The 24,766-nt window shown below is 32.2% G+C and overlaps 1 protein-coding gene across 3 annotated transcripts in view; it reads right to left on the reverse strand.

Moving 5' to 3' along the window:
* IQGAP2 (IQ motif containing GTPase activating protein 2) overlaps positions 1–24,766 on the reverse strand; it is a 310,948-nt gene that overhangs the window by 43,827 nt on the left and 242,355 nt on the right. For all 3 annotated transcript variants that reach the window (XM_031966282.1, XM_031966273.1, XM_031966291.1), the window contains exons 15-23: positions 22,140–22,307; positions 21,010–21,152; positions 18,096–18,257; positions 15,556–15,639; positions 13,692–13,763; positions 12,853–12,922; positions 11,393–11,601; positions 5,522–5,671; positions 499–662 (exon numbers count right to left, since the gene is read on the reverse strand). In XM_031966282.1, coding sequence (XP_031822142.1) covers positions 499–662; positions 5,522–5,671; positions 11,393–11,601; positions 12,853–12,922; positions 13,692–13,763; positions 15,556–15,639; positions 18,096–18,257; positions 21,010–21,152; positions 22,140–22,307 — 1,222 coding nt within the window. The remainder of the gene's footprint in view (positions 1–498; positions 663–5,521; positions 5,672–11,392; positions 11,602–12,852; positions 12,923–13,691; positions 13,764–15,555; positions 15,640–18,095; positions 18,258–21,009; positions 21,153–22,139; positions 22,308–24,766) is intronic.

Raw genomic sequence — 24,766 nt, forward strand, 5'->3', positions numbered from 1 at the left:
TTTTCAATGTCTTACATTCACCTAATTCTTTCTATTTCTATTATTGTAGTTGTTCAGTCATTTCAATTGTGTTTGTTTTTTATGACTCTATTTGAAGTTTGTTTGGAAAAGATCCTAGAGTGGTTTATGATTTTCTTCCCCAACTCATTTTACAGACGAGGAACTGAAGCCTTTCCATTTCTTTCAACAGCTTAGTTTATAGATGAGACAGCTGGGGCAAACAGGGTCACAGAGCTAATAAATGTCAGAAGTCACATTTGAACTCAGGTCTTACTAACTTCAGGCCGAGAGTACTATCCCCTGGCAATACCTCACTGTCCCAAGTCTGAAAATACTTACCTTTAATTTTAAATACTTACATAAACCACTGATTTTTCAGAACATTTCCATAAATAATGAAATACTAATTTTAGAGTAAATCATGTCATTAGAGAAAAACTACCATACAAAGAAATAGTGTTTATCAACCTGTGCATACTACTTAGCTTACATACTCACTCTATTTCCTCTTCTAGGGCAGTTTTAAAAAGCTTGAGAAGCAGAAATTCTTCTCGTTGATTGGAAGCATAATTGTATAGTGTGAAAATGACACTGTCCATGAATTTTGTTGACTTGTTCTGTGGCATCTGGAAAATCAGTTTAGCCAAGTACATAGGATTGGTCTAAAAAGAAGAAGGGAAACAGAAAAGAAGAGAAAAAAAAATAACATTTCAAGTCAATATATAATGTTTAAGTAGATAAGTTTCCGGCTTCCTATTATTAGAAAACTAAATTAAGAAGTAAATGTTAATGGAAATGCTGTGTGGAAAGAAATTTAATGAAATTCCCCCCTCAATCACTACTAATCTTCCTTTTAAGAAAATAAAATTTTCTACTTTTGTAAACAGGGAAACTACCATATTACCTAATAAGGGTGGTCCTAGCTACAATATCCAGTGAGTCTAATGCGTATTAGAATGTTTGTTTTAGGGTTCTATAAACAATAGTTGTGGTTTGGAAGAAGTATTCAAAGGAAACCAAATACTTAATCGAATGAATGAATGAATATTTGAATACTCTCCAAAGTTCCTTTAAATTTAAGATCCTATGACCTATAACTGTTTTCAGTCAGATATTTATAGTATTTTTCTACAGACACTGTTGGCTAGTTAAAGTTTGACAAACCAAAATAAAATTGCCCACCAGTACTAAGCTATTTGGGAACTGATTTCTTGATATTTAATGCCATCTTAATTTTTCCATTTCAAACTATGTGGAAATGACAAGGAAAAAAGAAGCATATGATATTCTTTATAGAATGATGGCATACCTTTCTTGAATTAGAGGCAGAATTTAAGATTTCTAGATTAGTAAACTTGGGAAGTATACCATAGCAAAATCTACACTCAGCTACTGCTTTCTGATACAAGTTTAATCCCCTGGTTGACATAATTCTTTTTGTGTGTGTGTGTGTGTGAGGCAATTGGGGTTAAGTGACTTGCCCAGGATCACATAGCTAGGACACATTAAGTGTCTGAGGCTGGATTTAAACTCAGTTCCTCTTGACTCCAGAGCCAGTGCTCTCTCCACTGTGCTACCTTGCTGTCTCCAATATAAGATTCTAAAGAAAGAGTTTTGAATTTTTCTTTAATATTTAGTGATCATTGATCCAGGGTTAAATATCTGAAAAGGAGGGCAAAACCTCTACAAAAGACCCATTTTCTCCTGCTTCCCTGAAGAAAAATAAATTATTTTAAAGAAAATAATATATAGTATATATGTGTATAGTATTATATAATGCATACATAGCATATGTGTATATTGTTACACAAAATATATGTAGTATATATATAGTATTATAGTGTATATGTATAGTATTACATGTAAATGAATAGCACATATGTATAGTACCTTTAATGTATATATAACTTATATGTAGTGTCATAGGTGTGTATATCTATCTATCTATCTATCTATATATATCATGCATGTATAGTGTTGCATGTATACATAACATATGTATATAGTATTATATAATGTATATATGGGTACTATTACATAGCAAAGTACTTCTTTTTTAATATAAAAGCTTTTTGGTTTTCAAAATACATACAAAGATGATAATTGTGGAAACGTATAGAAGAATTGCACATGTTTAACATATATTAGATTACTTCCTTTCTAGGAAAGAGGGTAGGGAAAGAGGGGGGAAAATTTGGGAACACAAGTTTTTGTAAGGGGGAATGTTGAAAATTATGCATATATTTTAAAAATAAAAAGCTTTAATAAAAAATAAAAATAAACTAAAAAAAAAAAACAGAAAAATGAAATACATGGCAAAGATAGTTTTCAACATTCACCCTCACAGAACTTTGTGCTCCAAATTTTTCTCCCTCTTTCCCCTCTTTATCTTCTCTAAACAGCAAGCAATCCAATATAGCTTAAACTTGTGCAAGTCTTCTAAATATATTTTCATATTTTTCATGTGTAAGAAAAATCAGATAAAAAGAGGAAAAAAACAAACAAGAGAAAGAAAAAACCAAGCAAACAAACAACAAAGATGAAAATACTATGCTTTGATATACAGTTAGTCTCCATAGTTCTCTCACTGGATATGAATGTCTTTTTCTATCACAAGTCTATTGGAATTGCCTTGAATCACTTCAGTGTTGAAAAAAGCTAAGTCCATCACAGTTGATCAACACATAATCTTGTTGTTGCACTATATATATATATATATATATATATATATATATATATATATATATATATATATATTCTCTTGGTTACTTCATTTAGCATAAGTTCATGTAACTCTTTCCAGGCTTTTCTGAAATCAGGTGCTCATCATTTTGTATAGAACAGTAATATTCCATTACATCCATATATCATAACTTATTCAGCCATTCCCCAAATGATGGACATCCACTCAATTTCTAGTTCCTTGACACTACAAAAAGGGCTGCTACAAACATTTTTGCACATGGGGATCTTTTTTCCTCTCTCAAAATTGTTCTCCAGAATTGTTGGATCATTTCAAAACTCCATCAACAGTACTTTAGTGCCCCAGTTTTCCCTTATCCCCTTGAACATTTATCATTATTTTTTCCTGTCATTTTAGCCAATCTGAGAGGTGTGAAGTGGTTCCTCAGAGTTGTCTTAATTTGCATTTCTCTAATCAATAGTGATTACATCATTTTTTTTCATATAACTAGAAATGGCTTTAATTTCTTTGAAAATTGTCTGTTCATATCCTTTGACTATTTATCAAGAGAATAGGTTCTATTCTTATAAATTTGAGTCAATTCTATTATTTTAGAAATGAGGTCTTCATCAGAAACCTTGGATGCAAAAATTTCCTCCCAGTTTTCTGCTTCCCTTCCAATCTTGGCTGCATTGTTTTGTTTGTATAAAAACCTTTTAATTTAATATAATCAAAATTATCCATTTTCCATTTCATAATGATTTCTAGTTCTTCTTTGGCCATTAATTTTTCCCTTCTTCATGAATCTGAAAAGAAGACTATTCCTTGTTTTCCTCATTTGCTTACATTATTACCCTTTATGTCTAAATTGTGAACTCATTTCAATGTTGATCAATGCCTAGTTTCTGCCACACTATTTTCCATTCTTTCTAGCAACTTTTGTCAAATAGTGAGTTCTTATTCCAGAAACTGGAGTCTTTGGGTTTAGCAAACACTAGATTACTATAGTTATTGACTATTGTGTCTTGGGAATCTAATCTATTGATTGATTCTCTATTCTGTTTTAGTCAGTTTAGCCAGTGCCAAATGGTTTTGATGACTGCTATTTTATAACATAGTTTTAGGTCTGGTACAGGTAGACTACCTTTGCATTTTTTCCATTAATTTATTTGAAATTCTTGACCTTTTGTTTTTCCAGAATAATTTTGTAATTATTTTCCCTAGCTGTACAAACTAATTTCTTGTCAGTTTGGTTGGCATGGCCTTGAAGAAGTAAATTAATTTATGTAGAATTGTCATTTTTATTATATTAGCTCAGCTTATACATGATCACTTGATATTCTTCCAATTGTTTAGATCTAACTTAACTTGCATGAAAAGTGTTTTATAATTGTGTTCATATGGTTCCTGGCTTTGTCTTAGCAAGCAGACTCCAAAATGTTTTATATTATCTACAGTTATTTTAAATGGGATTTCTCTTTTTCTTGTTGCTGGATTTTATTGGTAATATATAGAAATGATGATGATTTATGTGGATTTATCCTTTGCTAAAGTTGATGTTTCTAGTAGTTTTTTAATTTTTTAAGTATATCATAGTATCATCTGCAAAGAGTGATAATTTTATTTCCTCGTTACCTATTTCCATTCCTTCAATTTTTTTTCTTCTCTTATTGTTAAAGGTAACATTTCTAGCACAATATTGAATAGTACTGGTAACAGTGGTCAACCTTGTATCACTCCTGATCAAAATGGGAATATTTCTAGTTTGTCCCCATTACATAGAATACTTGTTGATGGTTTTAGGTAGATACCACTTATTATTTTAAGGAAATTCAGTTTCTTTGGACCTCATTTCCTTCATCTGTGCTAGTGTAACAATAGTACCAAACTCACAGAGTTGTCTTAAGGCGCACGCACACACATCACTTTACAAATCTCAAATTGCTACATTTTATTATGATTGTAAGTCATTTTGTATTGGTCATAATGAATTTGCATTAACATCTTATCTGCTCATCTACCTTCCTTTGGAATCAACAGCATATAGTTTTTGAGATAAAAGCCATGATTAGAGGTGAAGAACTGAAAAAAAGATGGGCTCAAAGCTTAGCTACAATTAGAGCTACAAGTCCTCATCAACTTTTTTGGGGAACACAGAAAACTGAAAATAATTAACTGGAAGTTCCATTCTAGAAATAAAAAAATAAACATTTCTTATCCCCACTCAGGTACAGATTTTCTTTAGTAGGAAGGGGTAGGCTAACACAGAGGGTGCTCCTGAGTATTAATTACAAGACCTAGGAAATCTCTTAAGTTAAATTAGGGCTACTGCTAGGTGTAGAGTGTGTGTGTGTGTGTGTGTGTCTGTGATCTGTGTCTCAGTCTCTCTTTCTTTCCCATGTCCCATACTTCCACCCTCCCTCCACTATGGATGGTAGCCCATATTTTCTTAGTATAGGATTGGTTTACATTAATTATCACTCAAATTATAGTTCAGCTTTCCTCCTGTTTAACCTCTTCCCTTTGTTCAGTTACTAGCCTCTTTTTTATTTATTCATTTACAAAACAGCAATTAGAATATTAGAAATTAAAAAATGATAATAAAAATAATAATAATAATAATAATAAAAAGGGTAGAGACTCGCCCAGAAAATTCCTGTTCCCCAGAACAAGAAATCACTTTCATTTTTTCTTGACTTAAGGTATTTACTCATCCTATAGATTTGTGTTGTTTCTTTACATAAATGCAAAATAAAAAAAAAATATACATGTGCAAGTTATAGACAAGGGAACAAGGTGGTTTGGTCAATAAAGTACAGTTACAAAACATGCTCTTACCTGCAGAATGTAGAACAGTTGCTGGTAGGCCTCCAATTTTTTCCTCTTCTCCTTACTCAGACTTTTAATTCCTTGTTTTTCATTGCCACACAACAACAACATTTCTTCACGGTTCTTCTTATTCATCTTCTTTCTATGTGAAATAACATCCTATAGGGAAATAAAAAGTAAACTCTCTTTACTCTTCATTATAATGATATCCTCACATTTGAAGTCTCCTCTTCAATATATACAGCTGACATGAGACTGGTATTTCCCCATGAAGAAACCAAGAAAAACAAAGTTAAGCACATTAAGGGAAATTTCTACATTCAAAATATTTTCTAGTATATGATAGGTTCATAGCTCTACAATAGGAAAGGACTTTAGTGTCTATTTAATCCAAATCCCTCATTTTAGAAATGAGAAAAACTGAGACCTAGGGAGGTTGAGTTATTTAAAGATCAAACACATAATAAATGTCAATGGCAGTATATGAACACAAGTCCTCTAACTTCAGAACCAATGCTTTTTTGCATTGTTCCAGAGAGAAAGAAAAAAGGAAAATAGCCTCAATTGATTTTTCATTTAATTTTCTGAATATGCTAATTCCTGATTGCTCCAATTAATCTAAGTCTCAACTCCTACAATTAAAAAATATAGTCAATCAGATCTTGAAAATACATAGATAGCCAATAAGCTATATGGTGACTTTTCTCTGAAATCTTCTGGAGTAAGAAAGGAATCATGAATGCTATTCCTTTCAATCAGGTCATCTAATTCTATTTAGAAAATCCTATCTATTTTCCCATTAAACAGTGAATATACAGTGTGAGTGAGGACTTATTTTAGCTCCTTATTAAGAGATATTTTGGCCATTTCAGGACTAAGTTCACTATGAGATATTCTCTCTCTTTCTTTATAGTGTCTTCCCTTTAATGTGATTAATGTGCTAAATTAAATTACTCTGTGGATCTAACCTGTGAATCAATGACACACTCAGATCTCACAGCATATTCTGTAAATGGATTCTTTCAAACGCCTTTCGTTGGCAACCTTATTTCTTTCCCAAACATATATCATATTTATCATTCCTGGTGCCTATTTTACCTCTTCTATAAATCTCTTTTCCTAAATAAATGTCCCTTTTGGCAAAGAGAATGGCCAGAGAATGGCCATTGTGAATTTGTCACATGTGTATTTCGAACTAGAAATTGCTATGCTGAACTCATAATTTGGTGCCCAAATCTGCTGACATTCTTCTTGTCAAAAGTAGAGGCCCCCACATTTTAGTTCTGTTCTTCCATACAGTAAGAGTCCTTCATGAACACACAGAGTTTTATTTTTATTTTTTACTTCAGGGAAATCTGATCATTTAGTATAACTGGGTACTTTCTGATTGAACTTATTCAGGAGGTGCCTCAATTATGTTGCTTTTCCACTTCTAATGTGTACCCCACTTTTCTGAGATGCTAGATCTGTGGGAGCTGACTTTGAGAAACAGGATAGGCATCTATTTTTTGCACAAAAGCAATATAGACAAGATTAGAAGGAAAAAAAAAAGTACAGCCAATATCAGCCTTATCAATCCCATTCTTTCTCCTCCCCTATAACCCAGAGACTTTTTCTGCTTTCAGCTTCTAAACCTGGAAGTTTCTTTTTTCCTGTTTTCCTTTCAATTTAAGAAAAATTCTTCCAATTCATCTCTATTTGAACAACCAAGCGAAAACTCTATTTTATATTAAACTAATAATAAATTAAATTAATTAAAAGAATATATCTAAGCAAAGTAGCTGGACTTGGAATCAGGAAGACCTGAGTTTAAGTCAAATACTTATTAGCTATGTATCCCTGTGCAAATTATTTTACCCTTGTGCCTAAGTATTCTCTTCTATAAAGTGGGAATTTTCTATAGTACTTACCTCATAAAGCTGATGTGAGAAACAAATTAGATAAAGTATATAAACCTTAAAGAACCATATAAATGTTAGCTCTTATTATTATCATTATTGTTATTTGTTATTAGTTTTTATTGTTGTTTGTCTTTCATTTTCAAAGAATTGTATATATACAAAATTGTAAGATTCTTCAGTCAAAATGATATATCTTGAGGATAGGAACAATGCTTTTTTTCATCTCTACATCTCCAGTCATTTGGGACGTTGTGCATGGCATGATACCATGCACAAAATAAGCACATAATAAATTTCTACCTTACTTTCTGACTTGGAGAAAATATTCTAATTTAAAAATTATTAATAGGTTTTACAGTTATTTAATAAGAGAATTTTTCTTATTTTTAAATTAAAATATTCCAAGTCTATGGCCATCATATTGACTTGACATCTATTGCTTAAATATGCAAAACCAAATGCATAATACCTAGAAACCAAGTGATATCTTCCATAGTTGAAATACTTTCATGAATAATGGTTCTTATAGTTATAAATTTGAAAAAGAATTCTATAAAAGGTAATATTGTAGTAGATGAACCTTTCATGAGGTACTATCAGTCTAGTCTCAAGAAAGTTTTTAAAATCCCAAACCTTTCTAAAGATCAATCTGCTATGATTAGATTCCTAAGAGTTCTCAAGTATTTAAACTATTTACAATTTTACAACTAACCCCCCTTTTTACAGTAAAACATTTCCTGTTTACATATACATGAAAACATGATAAACTTCCTTTGGAATTTAAAAATAGCAAGAAGTATCCCTCTGAAGTTCTCATTTCATTAAAATAATGCTAAATTTTAAGATCACATACCCCTGTTCAGGACAATATCAAATGAATTGTTTTCTAACAATAAGGTGTTTCTATAGATGGGATATGGAAAATAGTTATCCTTCTCTCCTCAGCTCTTCTCTTCTTTAAGACCTGTGATTTGATTTCTGCAGACAGCCCAGAGAGAGAAGGCTCCCTTGACCAAAGTTTCCCAACAACTGTGCTCTAAGTAACAGTTTTCTGGGGACACTCCCATAGTCACCCAGTCACTACATGGCTATGCTTGAACCTGAATCCAGGGGTTCTTGATTCCAAGACTATCATCCAATCTAATATAGCTTTAAGGTTTATGATCATCACTCTATTTCCTTCATATCTCCCCCTTCCTTTCAGCATTAGTGCAAGTTAATTCAATTAGAGAAGCAGTAAGCAACAATTATATATAAAGGTACATAGCTGTAGTTGCTATTGGTTTTATGCAATCACTAAAACCAAAAAAAAAAAAAAATGCAGTATAATCTATAAGACCTCTAAGGCAGAAGAAAGAAAGAAGTGGTTGAATGTAGACATTCATAGCTCGAGAGTTTTATAAAGGCAGCAGGGAAGGAGAGGCATTCCTGCAATAGCTAATTAGCTTCTGAATTCCATACTAATTTAATATTTTTGTTCTCTTTGATTCTTTCTTTAGCAGGGTTGTAGTAGTGCCTTATAAGGCACTGAGGTGTCTAGCTATTTGGAAGAGGGCAGGAAATGAAGAACAGGAAGCAAAAATCTGTCTTGTTATAATTTTACATTTCAAAACAAAACAAACAAACAAAAAGTTAATCCCTGATATATTCTGGATCCAAATAGCTTGGTATCAACAGATTTTGGACCATTTGCTGAGAACAGAATTCAAAAGGTATAATGTAAACTCCTCAATGGAAAAAGGAAGTTTAAAGAGGAGAAAAAATAACATTCTTGCTTAACAGGGATTTCACTTCATCTGAGTCTATGATTTTATTAAATAATGAAATTAATTCCCAAGGGCCTATTGTGATTGTTGTTTAGAAGAGCTCCACAATATGGCTTCTCCCAACTCATTTGGCCATATCACTTCCTCTTTGAAGTCTCTTAGGATCGCTCCAGTTATGTGTGTCCTCTCAACCTGTTTACCTTTTATTATTATTATTGCTGAGGCAATTGGGGTTAAGTGACTTGCCCAGGGTGACACAGCAGGAAGTGTTAACTATCTGAGGCTCGATTTGAAGTTGGGGTTTTTTTTTTAAGTCTTATTTGTGTGCATTTTCTAATCCACCACTACCTTCTCTCTTTATGATACAATGCTAGTTTTAAGGCGAGGACTGTGGCTTAACTCCCACACAAATAGTACTTATTATGATATCTTACATACAATAGATGCTTAATAAATGCTTACTTAAATGAATTAGAGTTTAGTAGTGACATTTGCCACCAATTGCTCTCTCACCCATTGCTTCATTTCCAGAGCATAGGACTCCCATTCTATCCCACCCCTAGCCCGTTTTTTACCTCAGGATTCTTTAGTAGAAAGCCTAGTGTGAAATAGAGGCCCAAGCTGTCCTAAAAATTTTAGTTCCATTTTAAGATTAAATATGGAAATCAGAGGTACAGTTGATGGGAACTTTAGACCAGCTTGTGGGCTAGACCAGCATATTCTCAGGAATTGTTAAAAGAACCCATCCTATTCCTATTGATGACTATGACGAGAACTCAAGTTTTTCCAGACTATTTTGGTTAGCATATTTGAAACAGCCTAGAACTAAGTTTTCCCGGACTTTAAGATAGTCTCTACATCTTAGTACAAAACTTTGTCATTCCCTACGTCCCACCTTTATTTTCCCCTCCTCCCTTTGAGACCTTAAAAGTCATGTTCCTCAAAAAGCAAATTGCTTAATTATCTCTGACCCTGCCTTACCTAGTCATATTTGTTTAAATCACTGTACTGTTCATGTAATAAAACAGCAAAACTTCTGCAATCTGTGATGGGGCCTCTGTCACAGTTGTTCCATGTTATGAACCAAATCTCTATTATGCTATTTTTTATAATATTCTTTTACAATTATGCTCTCCCAAATCTATTTCATATTTCTACTCTGCATGACCAAATCTGGTACACCTTTGTTATCAATTCACAAGGGATAGGGTGTGCAGGATCTGGAGTTGGGAAAATCTGAATAAAAATTCGGCCTCATACACTTACTAGCTGGCTGTGTGACTGGGAGAAAGTCAATTAAACCTGTTTGCTTCTATTTCCTCAGCTGTAAAATGAGTTGAAGAAAGTAATAAGAAACCTACCCCAGTATCTTTTCCAAGAAAACCCCAAATGGGTCACAAAAACAAATGACTGAACAACAATAAAGGAAAACGAGGCTTTAATTTTCAATTAAAACTATTAAGCTTTAAGAGCTTAAAACTACACTAAGATTTTGGAACATACTATATAGCGAGGTTGTTTTTTTCCTCTTAATCCAGAACCTGGAACAAATGGTCATTTTTGCCCAAATGCCACAACTTCATGAGCTTTTTCAGTGGGCTGGTATGAGGCATGTGGGGCAGTCCTTCTAGAAAGCATGATTATGAGCTCAAAGAGAATTTAAAGGTCATATTTCAAGTTCCTCATTTTACAGAAGAGGAAACCAAGACCAAAGACATTAAATGATGTACCAAACTTCAGGAAAGGAAGAATAAGAGTTTATATAGGGCCTACGATGTGCCAGGAACTCTGCTAAGGACATTTAATGAAGACACTGAAAGGCTTTAGTTCTACTGTAATTCAGAACTCTAGAACTCAAGCAATATCAGTCTCCAAAAAATAGGGATGATGGCTATGTGCTGCAAGCCCCAGCATTTTAATGCAGTTTTTTTTTTTAGAAAATGGAACTCTCTTAGAAAATCTAGAACATATGGAATATAAGAGAATTATGGTCTGGATCATTAAAATAATATTTCCCCAAGTACCTATTACAAATTATAAACAGGAGTAATATTAAGCTATTCCATTTATTATAAAAATGGTAAATGAACTTTGAACAATTAATTCACTGAGGGTGAAAATGAGTTTAGCTGAATGGCAGCATAATGTCTGCATGTATGTATTTTCTCTATATACACCTCTATTAGATAAGAATCAGGGAAAATCCTACTGACCTGCAGAGTGATCCTGTTTTTCACCAGCAGTCCAATCTTAATGTCCATCAAGTTCAGGTCTTTTTCCAGTTGTTGATTAGCCCTGATTTTGGTAACTACTTGCTCCCTTAATTTTGTCCTTTCCAGTTCTTCCTGTAAATCTAAATCACTTTGGTCCAACAGATACAAAAACTTCCACACAACAGGTAGAGGAGGATTTTTATCTTTCACTGCAGGGAAAGGAGAATACAGGCATAGTTTTAACTTGTTTGATGGTCCCAATACCTACAGATGGGAAAATTCCATCTTAATAGTTTGAACGTTAGAACCACCATTAAGCAAAATATTTAGTCTGATGTTTGACCCTTTCTACTTCTTTTAAATCTAGACAATAAAAATATAAAAAGCAGTTTAATGAAATGTATCTTAAATACTAGTGAACATACAATCAAACTCTTTTTGGCCAAAACTTAAATAAAATCTTAAAATTCAAACTACTGACTTTTTCAAATTAAACACACTTATGAAATACATCTACACCTATGTATATAGATGGAGAGTGTACAACATATGCATGTACATTTGCCTATATATTCTAACAAAGAATTTTTAAAAATACATTTGCTCTATCTCTTTTGAAATTAATGTATATATTTTTGTTTCCATTAATACTGTAATTGATTTTGTTTACATGTGAGAGTAAATTTACATGTTGTTCTTATTCTATGTATGTCACTTGCTTCATATAAAGGTCTTTTTGCATTTATTTGTAATTCTATTACCATAGTTTGATTACATGCTGGGAGTGTTAAATTTCTGGTATTAAAAATATCTTTAAAAGAAATTAATATTCCTGATGATTAATACAAACATTACTTTCTGTCTATATGATATTCATTTCTCTTGCAATTCATAGCCTTAGGAGAGAACCTTAGAGATTTCAATTCAACTCCCCTTTTCATTTTATTAGCAAGTAAACCTAGGTATAGAAAACTGAAATAACTCATCCAAACTCTTAGGAACAGTTATGTCATTATATCCCCAAATTACACAACAGTTCACAAATAAGGCTCTTTTTAATATCCCAGCAATGTTCTTCTTCAAAAGTTCAGGTCAGCCAGATGGCTGATATGAAAGATAAAATTTATGTAGGAGGTAGACAATGGCCAAACTCATACGTCTTTTAAAATATCTCTAATTTTTCAACTCAAACTGAATATATAAAAATGACATTAAATCTCTTAAAAAAAATTTTTTTTTTGCTCCTTAAGAAACATTTTTTGTTCTTTACAAAAAAGAGTAACAGCACAATTTCTTTTTCATATTAGTACTAGTGTAACAAGCCAGTTCTGAGAGAAGTACCTGTATGCCAAACCTTGCTCTTGGAACAATGGGCTGAATAGGAATAATCAGGTAACTCAACTTGTGCTTGCTTGTTACCTAAAAAATTCATGCTCTATTTCCAAAATAATTCTACTTACCCAGTGTCTGATAGTCAACTTTAGTTTTGAATGCTCTTATATGGGACTGAAGTTTCACAATTTGATCAGTCTGGAAAAATTTGAGAAAAGTCAGAACCCAGAAAAAAACCAATTCCTTAGTAAAATTTTAACATTAATTTAATCTGGAAATATAGACAATGACTTGCTGAAGTTTTTCCTTCTCTTGTCTATTTTCTAATTTTCTAAGCAAATAAATAGTATAAATGAGATGAAAGAAAAAATGCTCAAATTGCTGAAAAATGGTTTATAGATTTCAGTATAGAGCTGGCACTTAAATGTGGCACTAATTACAAATGTACCTACTTAGTAAAAGTGCCTCTTCCAATGTTTACAAAGGGAAACATTTTTAAAAATTAAATTAAAAAATTAATTATTATTATAATTACTGAAGATAACAGTCTCAGTTCTTTAAATGCACACACAAAAATGCACAATAATTTGGTGATTTCACAGATAAAATCTGGCTTTCACTCTAAGGAATAGAAATTTGTGAAATTTTACTCTGTTTAAATAATGTCGTGCAGCAAGATTAAGGGATACAAGAGAGATAATGCAATTACTGTACTGGTCCCCAGAAGAAGGGGACCTAGATGAAGTGGTCCCAATTATTAGGCAAAGGCTTCACAACATCTTATAGAAGAACATGGACAATAATCCCATATAGGAAAAAGAACATATAGATGATTGGCTATCTATACCAATGCAGACTGTACAATAAGATCATTGATTCATTAAAACATTAAAGTCTAGTCACATCTACCATTATGATGATAGGGATTTGTTTCGAATTATCAAGGAGGGAAAAAAAATTCTCTTACATGTGTTTTGAAATGATGTAGTCGTAAAAGGTAACGCCTTCTTGCTGTTACCATTCTGAACCAGGTTTGAATCTAAAAAGATAAGTAACCGAAAATTAACAAAAATTTCATGCAGTTTTTCTTAAATATTAATATTAATATTTTATGTAAACATGATAAGACATAAAAAATATGTCACCTAGAAAATAAGATTTCTTTTTCCTTTCATATCTTTCATTGTATTTCTTCTAAGACATAACAAAGCATTTTATGTGTTGTTCCTTTTTATCCTTAAGTTCTAGCAGATAGCTAGGAGGGAGGCATCCTAACTCTTAAGACAGAAGGAAATTTCCAAAAGGGAAAAAAATTTGCCTGAGACTACAGTCAGAGGTTCATTTCTAGCTGAGAGCCCTCTAAGTCTGTTTTTGTTTTGTTTTGTTTTTTGGAAAAGTCTATTAGTGCTACTTTCAGCCCTTTCTACATAGTAGAGAGGCCTGCTCCACAAGGGAAGGCCGTCTTCCCAATTTTAGCCAATAATTTTCTGAGAGGATATATATACTCTCTATGATTTAAATCCCACAACAAACTCTATTCAGTTCACTGTCTCTTTCTTCAAAATGGTATCTTTCCAATCTAACGTCACCTTGTTGTAATTTCAAATTCATGCATTTCTATTTTATAACCCCATTTATCTTTCTCATTTGCCAATTGAATATTTCTGTTCTATTCCCATTAGTTAGATGTATATTCTGTCACTGAGTTATCTGTCCTATTCCCATTAATTTATTGGAAAGCAGTAAGTCTTCTTTTACCAGAAAACTACTGTTTCCCTAGAATTAGTGTCCTACATGGAATGAGCACATAAAAAAAACAACAAATGAAGGAAAAATAGTTCCTTCCCTCAAGGAGCAGTAATTCTAATATGGGAGAGAATATGTATTAAAATAGGTACATACAAAATACATACAGAATAAATGGAAAGTAATCTTAGAGTAGAAGCCATCAACAGCTGCTTGGGAGGGTTGAGAGTGGGAAACAGTGATAGCAGAAAAAAAAAATCACATGCAGTATTTGAGTCATATCATGAAGGGAGGAATTTTAGGAAGTAAAGGCTAAAAGGAACAACTATCCAGGAAGGCAGAAATCAGGAAGAGTTAGAGAAGGCATTTATATTCGACAATTAAGAAGAGATCAATGGTTATTTGATGAGAAAACTTTTCAGGCAAAGATGAGGCTTGAAACCAGATTGCAGAATTTAGAAAAAAGTAAAAAGAGAGGAAGAGAAGAATATAGTATGCTTTTTTAAGCAGGTTAGTTGAGAAGAGCAAGAAAGAAGATAATTAGCAATGACATTAGTATTTCATGATAATTTTGTTAAGATGACTGATGGGAGCAGGGAAAAATTTGTCAATAGATAGATAGAAATTGAAGATTAAATAAAGAAGGGAAGGTGATAATGGGAGCAATCTGTTAGAGGATATTGGGAGAGGATAGTGGGGTGGTCCTAAGCAAGAAGAAGGTCCATGTATTGATTAAAAAGTAGAGAGTAGAAGAGAAAGAGAAGGATGATATCAGAGGGAAGTGATATGAAAATGGGAGAAAAGGGGGCTCGTTTTTCTAGGGAAGGTAAAGTATTATACATTGAAGTATATATTAAAGTACATATTATGAAGTATATATTAAAGTTCTTATATAATTAAAGTTAACGTTAAAGTTCTTATACAATTGATTTGGGGCTGTGGTGGGAGAAGGCTTGAGGAGAAAAGAGAAGGCTTGAAATATATGCTGTGGAGAGGGGACTACAGAATCAGTTGGGGAGAGGTAAAAGAATTGGCCTGTTTCCCTTAAGTCTCAGATGAAGCATAAAATATGAAAGACTCTTTACCTTAATGATAGCAGCAACATTGCTCGAAAATAATTCTTTTCTCTCAGCAAAATTTTTCCGGTCTTTATAGCCCTTCCAGAAAGCCTATATGAAAAAGAAAGAAAAGACAGAATATTGTTTATTTATTTACTGTACTTTTATTTACTATATTTAAAGTTTATTTAATATTTATTTTATAATACTTTTTATTTATGTTACTTAATTTTCTACTTACTGATACTGAAACAAAGAGAAGAGAAAAACAAGCAAATTCTTTTAGGAAATACTGGGGAGAAAATCTACAATGGAATATAAATATGGGATTTTCTCACCTTATAGTTTCAAGGAAACTATATCCTCATTATCCTCAGCACTTTTGATTATGATTTCTAATAATAGGCTTTGGCATATGGGTAGGAGCTAAAGCTACATACATACATACACACACACACACACACACACACACACACACACACACACACAATTTTTTCTTTAATTACATGGTAACATTTTTAAAAACTTTGAAGTTCCAAATTCTATTCCTCCTTCCCTTTTTCCCTCTCCCGGAGATGGTAAGCAATAGATTATTGATATGCAATCACGTAAAATATTTCCTATTAGTCATTTTGTACAAGAAGGCTCAAATAAAAAGACAATGAAAGAGTGTAAAAAATAGCAGGCTTCAGTCTGTATTCAGACAATATCAGTTCTTAAGTGGATTGTATGCTTTATCATCAGTCCTTTCAGATTGTTTTGGATTATTGTATTGCTGAGAATAGCTAAGTTATTGACAATTCTTCATCAAACAACATTACTATTGCTACATACAATACTCTCCTCTCCTCCTGCTTACTTCACTTTGTATCAGTTCTTGTAAGTCTTTCCAGGGTTTTCTGAAATCACCCTGCTAGAATAATATTCCTTCACAATGCTTTGATTTCCAATTCTTAGCCACCACACACACACACACACACGCAAAAAAAGTTGCTATAAATATTTTTGTTCAAATGAGTCCTTTTCTTCCCATCTTTTTTGATCTTTTTGAAATATAGGCCTAGAAGAAGTATTGTTGTTTCATTCAAAAAATTCCATTCAAAAGATTATGTTTTGTTCCTATTTAATATTGTCAATATTCACAAACAGAAATATTGAAATATACAATCTAGGACTATGGCAAAGGGAGATTTTTTTTTGTTCCATTTCCTTCACTCTACATTATATCATGTTATTATATTTTTAATATATTGTTTTTATTTGTCATTTTATGTCTTAATACCATCCCATTACATTCATATATCAAAATTTGTTCCATCATTCCCTAATCAAAAGGAAAGTAAATTGTTTTTATTGTTTTACTAATTTTGTAAGTGCTTTTGTATAACTAAATCAGGCAGTTCTGGTTGTAGGCTCACTGCATCAAAGGGAAAGAATAGTAGTATAGAACTTATACACTTTTTATTACTTTCAGAAAAGGTTGTATAAATTCAAGAGTTCTACCATTTTTGTTGTAACTTTTCTTCACACTCATGACAGCAATGATTTTTTTTCAAATAAGTATAAAATAGTATCTGAATAGTTTTAATTTGCATTTCTCTAATAGAAATTTTGCTTCAACTTCTATTTATTCCATTGGTCTGTTTTTATAATTCTTAACAATATTAGAAGATCTAGATAAATAAGATTTTATAATATTAATTATGATAATTTTATAATTTTAGATCTGTTATATAACTTGGAATCTTCATAATTTTCTTTGATATTCTATCAATTTGTTCTTCTACAAGAATGTAATTTTGTTTAAATCTTTTAAGTATACAATTAGGTTTTTAAATGATAGTGCAATGAATTAATTTGGACAGCACTGCCAGCTTCATTAGATTGACTTGATCCAGCCATAGACATTAAAACTTTTCATCAATTATATTATTCTTCCTTCCTTTGTTTATTCATCTATTTATGTATTTATTTTGGGAAAGGACTTACTCTTGTTTCTAGGTCTTCTCTGTATCTTCGCAGAGTAATATTTGCTATATTTGGACACATCTGACTAATCTCACTATATAATTTGTTGCTTCCATAGGAAAAGCTGTTTAATAATGACAAGAAGCAAGGAAAGTATGCTCTGAATGCAATACAAGTGCAATGCAGAAAATGAAAACTGATTTCACACTGGTATCAGTTTTTAGGAAAGAAAGATTGAATTTAAAAATATCATATTTCTGTATTGCAAACATCCCTAGTTATAAATGAAGAACGTATGAGCTTTTTTTTGTTCTGAAATGAAAGCTGGTAATTCTGTATGACTCATTATAGAATATATAATGTTCTCTTACCCACTAGGCAAATTAGCTGTCCCAAACACAAGTGCGCGAATTTAAGTGGACAAGTGGACACTGGCAGGTATCTATATCTGCTGAGGATTGGAAAGATCCAAATAGACAAAATACTTTTTCCTCATTATTAATAAACAAAAATGTTATTATTTTGTCTAGAAAACTAGACCATCACAAGGAACATATCACTTAGTAATAGTGACAAAAATTTGGAGTTAGCTTACATACCTGTATTTTGATCACAGAATGCTCATGTTTACGCATGAAAGCTTTTCTTTCTTCAAGTTGTTTTTTAAGACGGAGCATTAAAGGTGTCTCATCCATAAGATCTCCACTGTTAGACCACAATTCATCAAAAAGGTATTCTTCTGTCAATTTATGAGTGATATCCTAATGCAACATTTTTACATGGTTATACACAATGAAAGTTTAAACAAAATGGATCGTTTCATAACTTCTACCTCACTACTGTTGATTCCCAATCCCTCTACACATGGAAAAAGAGACTTTTTCTGAATAGACTTAAATGGAATCTTTTTCAAAGGAAGGATGATTGATCAACCTTTTGAGACACTTTGGAATTCTCTGATTATTAAACTTTTCTAGGTTCTGCTTTATTCTTGAAATTATTTAACATTTTTACTTCCATCTTATTCTAATACTTTCACCTTAGCCATCATTCACGTGGCAAAGTTTTGGTTATTTATTGGTCAATGATACCTGGTAGAAATGTCATTCTCCCCCTCCCAAAAAAATTCACTTTTTTTCTACCACATTTTAACTATTTTTCAGAATCAATGATAAGAAGTGAGGATGACTCCTAATAGAGAAACAATGGCTTCAAGCTGAAGATACATTTTTGGACATGACCATTATGTATGAATTCATTTTGTTGATGTTTATATGTTACAAGGTTTTCTTTTTCCTCAGTTTTTAATATTAGGATTAGCTAAGGGAAGGGCCCAAAGCAGTAGGTTTGTGATAATGATTTCCCTTTTCACAAAAGAAGACCAGTGAAAGAAATGGTTTAAAAAAATGCACAGAATAGAACAGAAAGAAGTTCAGAAAGCAGCACACTATCAGGACAGCTTTGAAAAATATCATTTGGAATACACATTACATATATGTGTATGTTTATGTATGTATTTATATGTAATATATATATATATAATTTATATATATATATACACACATTTAAAGGTCATATGAAATGTCCTTCAACATAGTTTGTATTTAATCCTAGAGGTAACAGAAAGCTCCAGGATTTTACTGAGAAAGGAAATGAGATAGACTTATGCTTTAGGAATGTCATCTTGCCTGCAAAGATTTAGATGAATTGATGCTGATCTAAACTAGCAGAACCAGGAATACATTGTACACAGAAACAGCAAGATTATAATCATTGATGACACTTGATTCTTCTCAATGGTTCAGTGATCCAAGGCAATCTCAATAAACTTTGGATGGAAAACATCATTCACACCCAGAGAGAGAACTATGAAGACTGAATGTAAATCAATCCACACATGCTATGTTCACTGCCCCTCCTGCCCCCCACCTTTTTCTTCTATTTTTCTTTTCTCTCATGGTTTTTCCTGTATGTTCTGATTTTTTCTCTCAAAATAATTCATAAGGAATTATGTTTTTTTTTTAAAAAGTATGTGTATAACCATGTTTTTTTTTTTTTTTACATATAATGGACATATATATTTCTTAAAAATAAATAAAGGGGGGAAGGAATGTCATCTTAACAGCTATCTGCAGAATGAACTGGAAAAGAGAAGGAATTTGAATAATTAGAAGGCTATTTCAATAGTCTAGGAAACAGGTAGTGGGAGCATACTATCAGGTAGTAGCTATGTGATCAATTGATGTGAAAAATGTTGTGAAGAGTAAGACTTTACAATTTATTGGCTTTGAAAGTTCCTGCATTCATAACATAAGGAAATGCTAAGTTTTGGTTAGAGGAAGGGAGAAAGGAAAGAAGAGATGGAAGGAAGGGAGGGAAAGACAGAGGGAGAGAGGGATGATCTGGGAGTCCTTTTATTAGAGATAATTAAAACAATGGAAGCTAATGAGGTCACCAAGAGAATGCAGTTAGAGAAATGAAAAAGATCTAGGATACAGCTTTGGGGAATATATTCAAAGTTTAAGGGACCAATATAGATGATAATCCAGCAAAAGAAACTAAAGAGGGGTAGATAAATATGAAGATGGATCAGTATCATGAAAATTTTTTTAAAAAGCATATACAAATAGTTAGAGTGTTGTTGTTCATCTGCAGCATTTAACACTGTTAGGATTCCAAGACAATCTACCAGTGTTAAATGCTGCAGAAAGAAGAATGAGGATTAAGTAAAGGAAACCAGATCAGGAAATTAGGCAATCACTAAGAACACTGGAAATTGATATGATTGTAAGCCACGTTTCAAACATTTGAGAGGGAGAGATTAACTGGATGAAGTTATGAAGAAAGAAGTGTTTGTCCTAGGCCTTGAAAGACTTCCCTTTCTATTGATAAATGAATAAATGATTATAAGTTTGTTATAAGCAGGTAGCACACGCCTGTGATCTGACCAGGAAGGATGAAGTTGGTGGATCTTTTGAACTTGGAAGTTCTGAATTGTAGCAGGCTAAGTCCATTAGGTATCTACAGTAATGTTAATAATTAAATTTTCTGGCACTGGGTGCCCTGTAGGATGGCTAAGGAAGAGTGAAACAGCAAAGATTGGAAACAGGGAACACTTAAGCTCCAGACTGGAGTGTGATGGAGTCTGTTAGTAGCTCCTTTATTTCCAGCCTGGGTGAGATAGTAAAGCCCAGTATTAAAACACATACTCCTCAAGCCCAATAGTTTGTTAAAGAATATGAAGGAAAATAAGATAAAAATGTATAATGCTAATAGATCAAGATTGGGCAGAAAGCCCAGATAAATTTATATTTTCACTTTTAATAGGATACAATCTCTCCATGCCCATTGTTCAAATAAATCAGTTATTTGTAGCACCTTCTACCTCAAACAAAACAAAACAAAAAATCCAACCCTTTTCTGTTCAAAAGATAAAAGTAAACACAAGGACTTTCACCTTATCAACTACTCTGTTAGTTCTTTTACAAACAGAAAATGAAGTCAGTAACCTACCTTAATTTCATGTTCTGTCAACCAAGTTAATTTTTCTGCGTAATTTTCAGGACAAACCCAGGTACCCATTCCTGTTTCTGTGTTATGATAGTAGTTATATATTTCACGCAATGTGAAACTGATCCATGAGCCTTCTGAAGTCACTAAATGAAAAATAGGATACATCCCAGTGAACATAAAGACACGAAGATTTTATTGATAGTGTAATTATCTTTCAAGTATATGAAATTCCAAGAAAGCACTTAACAAGAAATTCTGAGATGAACTAGTCATACTTGTTAAAAGGGAAAGGAAGCTTGATTACAGACCTAGGGGATACTCAAGCTGTTTTTTTTTTTTTTTTAATTTTATGGGCTTCCTTAGCATTCAAACGAAACCAAATATATGTACTGTGATTTATTCCCTACATTCATAACAGAAGGAAATGTTAAATTTTGGTTAGAGGCGAGTAAAAATAAAGATGCACTTTTTTTTTCATTTATAGGCTTAAGGATTTTCTGAAATATATCTATGATCCCCTTGAGAATTAATAACCTCTATTTAAGATGCCCAAAGGCTAAGCTGCACATTATATAAAACATAAAAGATCCTAATAGATAGGAGAAAGGAGGTGGACAAAGATGATCTTAATTATCCTACCTGAGATATCAGGAGAGCAGAAAACTTGGTGAATTATGAGTATACCTCTTGATTAATTTGTTCATTTTACTTATATAGTTTAAGTTCAGATGAGATAGACTGAAAAGAACAAATATCTAGCACAATGCCTGACTTTTGAAAGTCAATCAATCAAGATGTGTTGGGGAAGAGTAATTGAAAGATATTTCAATTTGGAACCAGGTATATTGTAGTAATCTTACCTCTTGACATATCCTAGCCTTGAGAACTAAGCAACTTTTCTAAAGTTCTGTTGCCTCCATTAATCAAATGGTTATTTTTTGTACAGATAACAATACATATGATAACTATTTTATAAATGAAGCATTGTATGTAATTTGATCGACAAACATTTTTTAAAGTCTATATAGATAGCTAGTTATTATCAGTGTTGAAATCATTTTGTTATAAGAATAACTCAAAAAATTACATCAGACAACTTAAATTTGGTTCTTAAGGAACAGTACGTTTACCTCCAAGTGACTTTTTCTTCATGGCTTCTAAAAGAACTTGATAGTAATTTTTAGCATGTAGTGAGATCATTTTTCTTGCAACTGGAAAGTGAGATCGGAGTTCTTGCAGGAGTTTTTCTTTGTCTTCATATTTCAAATACTCATTGATTTTTGATACCATAGCAACCTCTGAGTGACCAAAAACAAACAAAATGATTCTAATGAATGGATATTTTTTCTTCATAGAAGAGAGTGAGGATATGTAAAGATAAAAATCAATCTCTTAGAAAGAGAATTTAGTAAACCTCTTAGGAACAACTAATTTAGTAAATACAGACAATGAATTTGGTCTTATTTATATCGTCTACAAAATTCTTGGAATGCATAAATAGGTCATCAATGTCAAACTCTAATCTAGGTGCTAGGCAAACTATATTAAAATATTGGATTTTTCATCAAAAGTTAGCATTCTTTCCTGATTACAGAGACCATCCTACAAAGCAAAATAATGCATTAAAATGAGCTTTGGTAAACTCAAATAACAAATCTGTGACCCCAACCAGGAAATGCCCACTGTATAGAAAACCAGAATGGCTACTAAAATGATGTCATGATTATTTCATATTTATACAATTTAAGGTCTAGGATATCTCTATGTTATATAATAAGCCTATCATACACAGACATTGCTATGCATGCATGTATTATATAGGTAAACATTCTAGGAGATGTTCTAGGCAGGAATCAATTTGTTCATATGTACATTTTAGCTCATTTCAAATTTGTACATTTCATCATATTGAGGGCACAAAACTCTGAAACATAACAAAAAATACTGCCTATTTTATAAGTTAAGGAAAAAAGAGATGGGAAGAAATAGTATTTATTTTAAATATGTAAATGAGTAAAATAGTATTATTTCAAAATGAAATAGAATAGAGTGTCAAATAACTTTCACAAAATATATTACAATCCATAACCTAGAGGAGTTTATAATATAAAACATTAAAGCAGAGAAACATGGAGAAGCCCACCCATTCCACAGAGACGTGTACGGTAGAGTACTACATGATAATGGAAAGAACTAAATTTCTAAAGAAAAAATGTAATGTTCTAACGCCAAAATGTAGTGTTCTCAGTGGGTTTTCTGGAGGTCTTGGAAGCAGCCTTCCTTTCAGCAGATTAATTAGCCAGGTGTTAAAGTCTAAAAGTCTTTATTGTCTTCTTGGCCTGGTGTTCAGCTAGCTTTTTCATGGCCTTTAGAGGGGACTTGCTTTCAGTGGAGAAAATGCAGGAGGACAGGCCAGTCACCACTGATGAAGATGCCCCAGTTTTTTGTTTACACTGACTCATTATTAAGTCAGATAAAAGAGAAAAAGAATTTGCTGTTCTCATTCATGGAAAGCTTGGTGAAGATGGGCCTTTAGGAAACAAAGAAAGGAAACTGAAAGATAAAGTTAGAGAAAAGAAAGGAGCTTAATAGTTTCAGAGAAAAAAAAAATCAAGAGGAAATAGAAAAGGACAAAGAATTGGGTTTGACATGGACTAGGGTCAGAGACCCAGAGAAAACCTTAAAACTTTTTTTTGGAGGGGCTTGCAACTGCAATTTCATCACTGTAATACTCAGTGTGGAAACTCCCTCTAGTGATGAATAGAATATCTTCTGTAATGGAGAGGGGTTAAATGACTTGTCTGTCTAACATACCTGGTACTGTTAGAGGCAATATTTACATGTTCCATCATCCTGACATTAAGGCCAGCCCTTTTATTTACAATGTAAATTTTTTTCTCCTAAAATGGGATTTCAAAAATTGTGATGCTATGATTTCTTATATGTAGCCATGCTTCATTTACCAAGAATTAGTCAAGTGTGAACATGGGCAACCCCCAGGACATATTTTGTCATTTTTTTATATAATGTATTTTCAGAAAGTTACTTCTTATCCATTTGTTAGAAAGGGGAGTTTTCAAGTTTAAAACAAAAAATATTTGTATGTATTTGAACCTGATATATTAGGATGTTCTTTTTTTTTTTTTTTTTTTTTTTTTTTTTTTTTTTTTTTTTTTTTATTTAATAGCCTTTAATTTACATGATATATATATGGGTAACTTTACAGCATTAACAATTGCCAAACCTCTTGTTCCAATTTTTCACCTCTTACCCCCCCCCACCCCCTCCCCTAAATGGCAGGATGACCAGTAGATGTTAAATATATTAAAATATAACTTAGATACACAATAAGTATACATGACCAAAACATTATTTTGCTGTACAAAAAGAATCAGACTCTGAATTATTGTACAATTAGCTTGTGAAGGAAATCAAAGATGCAGATGTGCATAAATATAGGGACTGGGAATTCAATGTAATGGTTTTTAGTCATCTCCCAGAGTTCTTTTTCTGGGTATAGGTAGTTCAGTTCATTACTGCTCCATTAGAAATGATTTGGTTGATCTTGTTGCTGAGGATGGCCTGTATTAGGATGTTCTTTAGCCAAATGGAACAGGGCACAATAATTCTAAATCAAATATAGAGATAATAAATCTGATAAAGGAAAGAACTTGATTTCTCAGTGAAAAGAATTCTAAACTTCCTAAAAATGAAACTAAGGCTCTATTTTAATTTACCCTTTTCCCATTTATTATTA

The sequence above is a fragment of the Sarcophilus harrisii genome, chromosome 1 (assembly GCF_902635505.1).
Source record: "Sarcophilus harrisii chromosome 1, mSarHar1.11, whole genome shotgun sequence".
Taxonomy (NCBI): domain Eukaryota; kingdom Metazoa; phylum Chordata; class Mammalia; order Dasyuromorphia; family Dasyuridae; genus Sarcophilus; species Sarcophilus harrisii.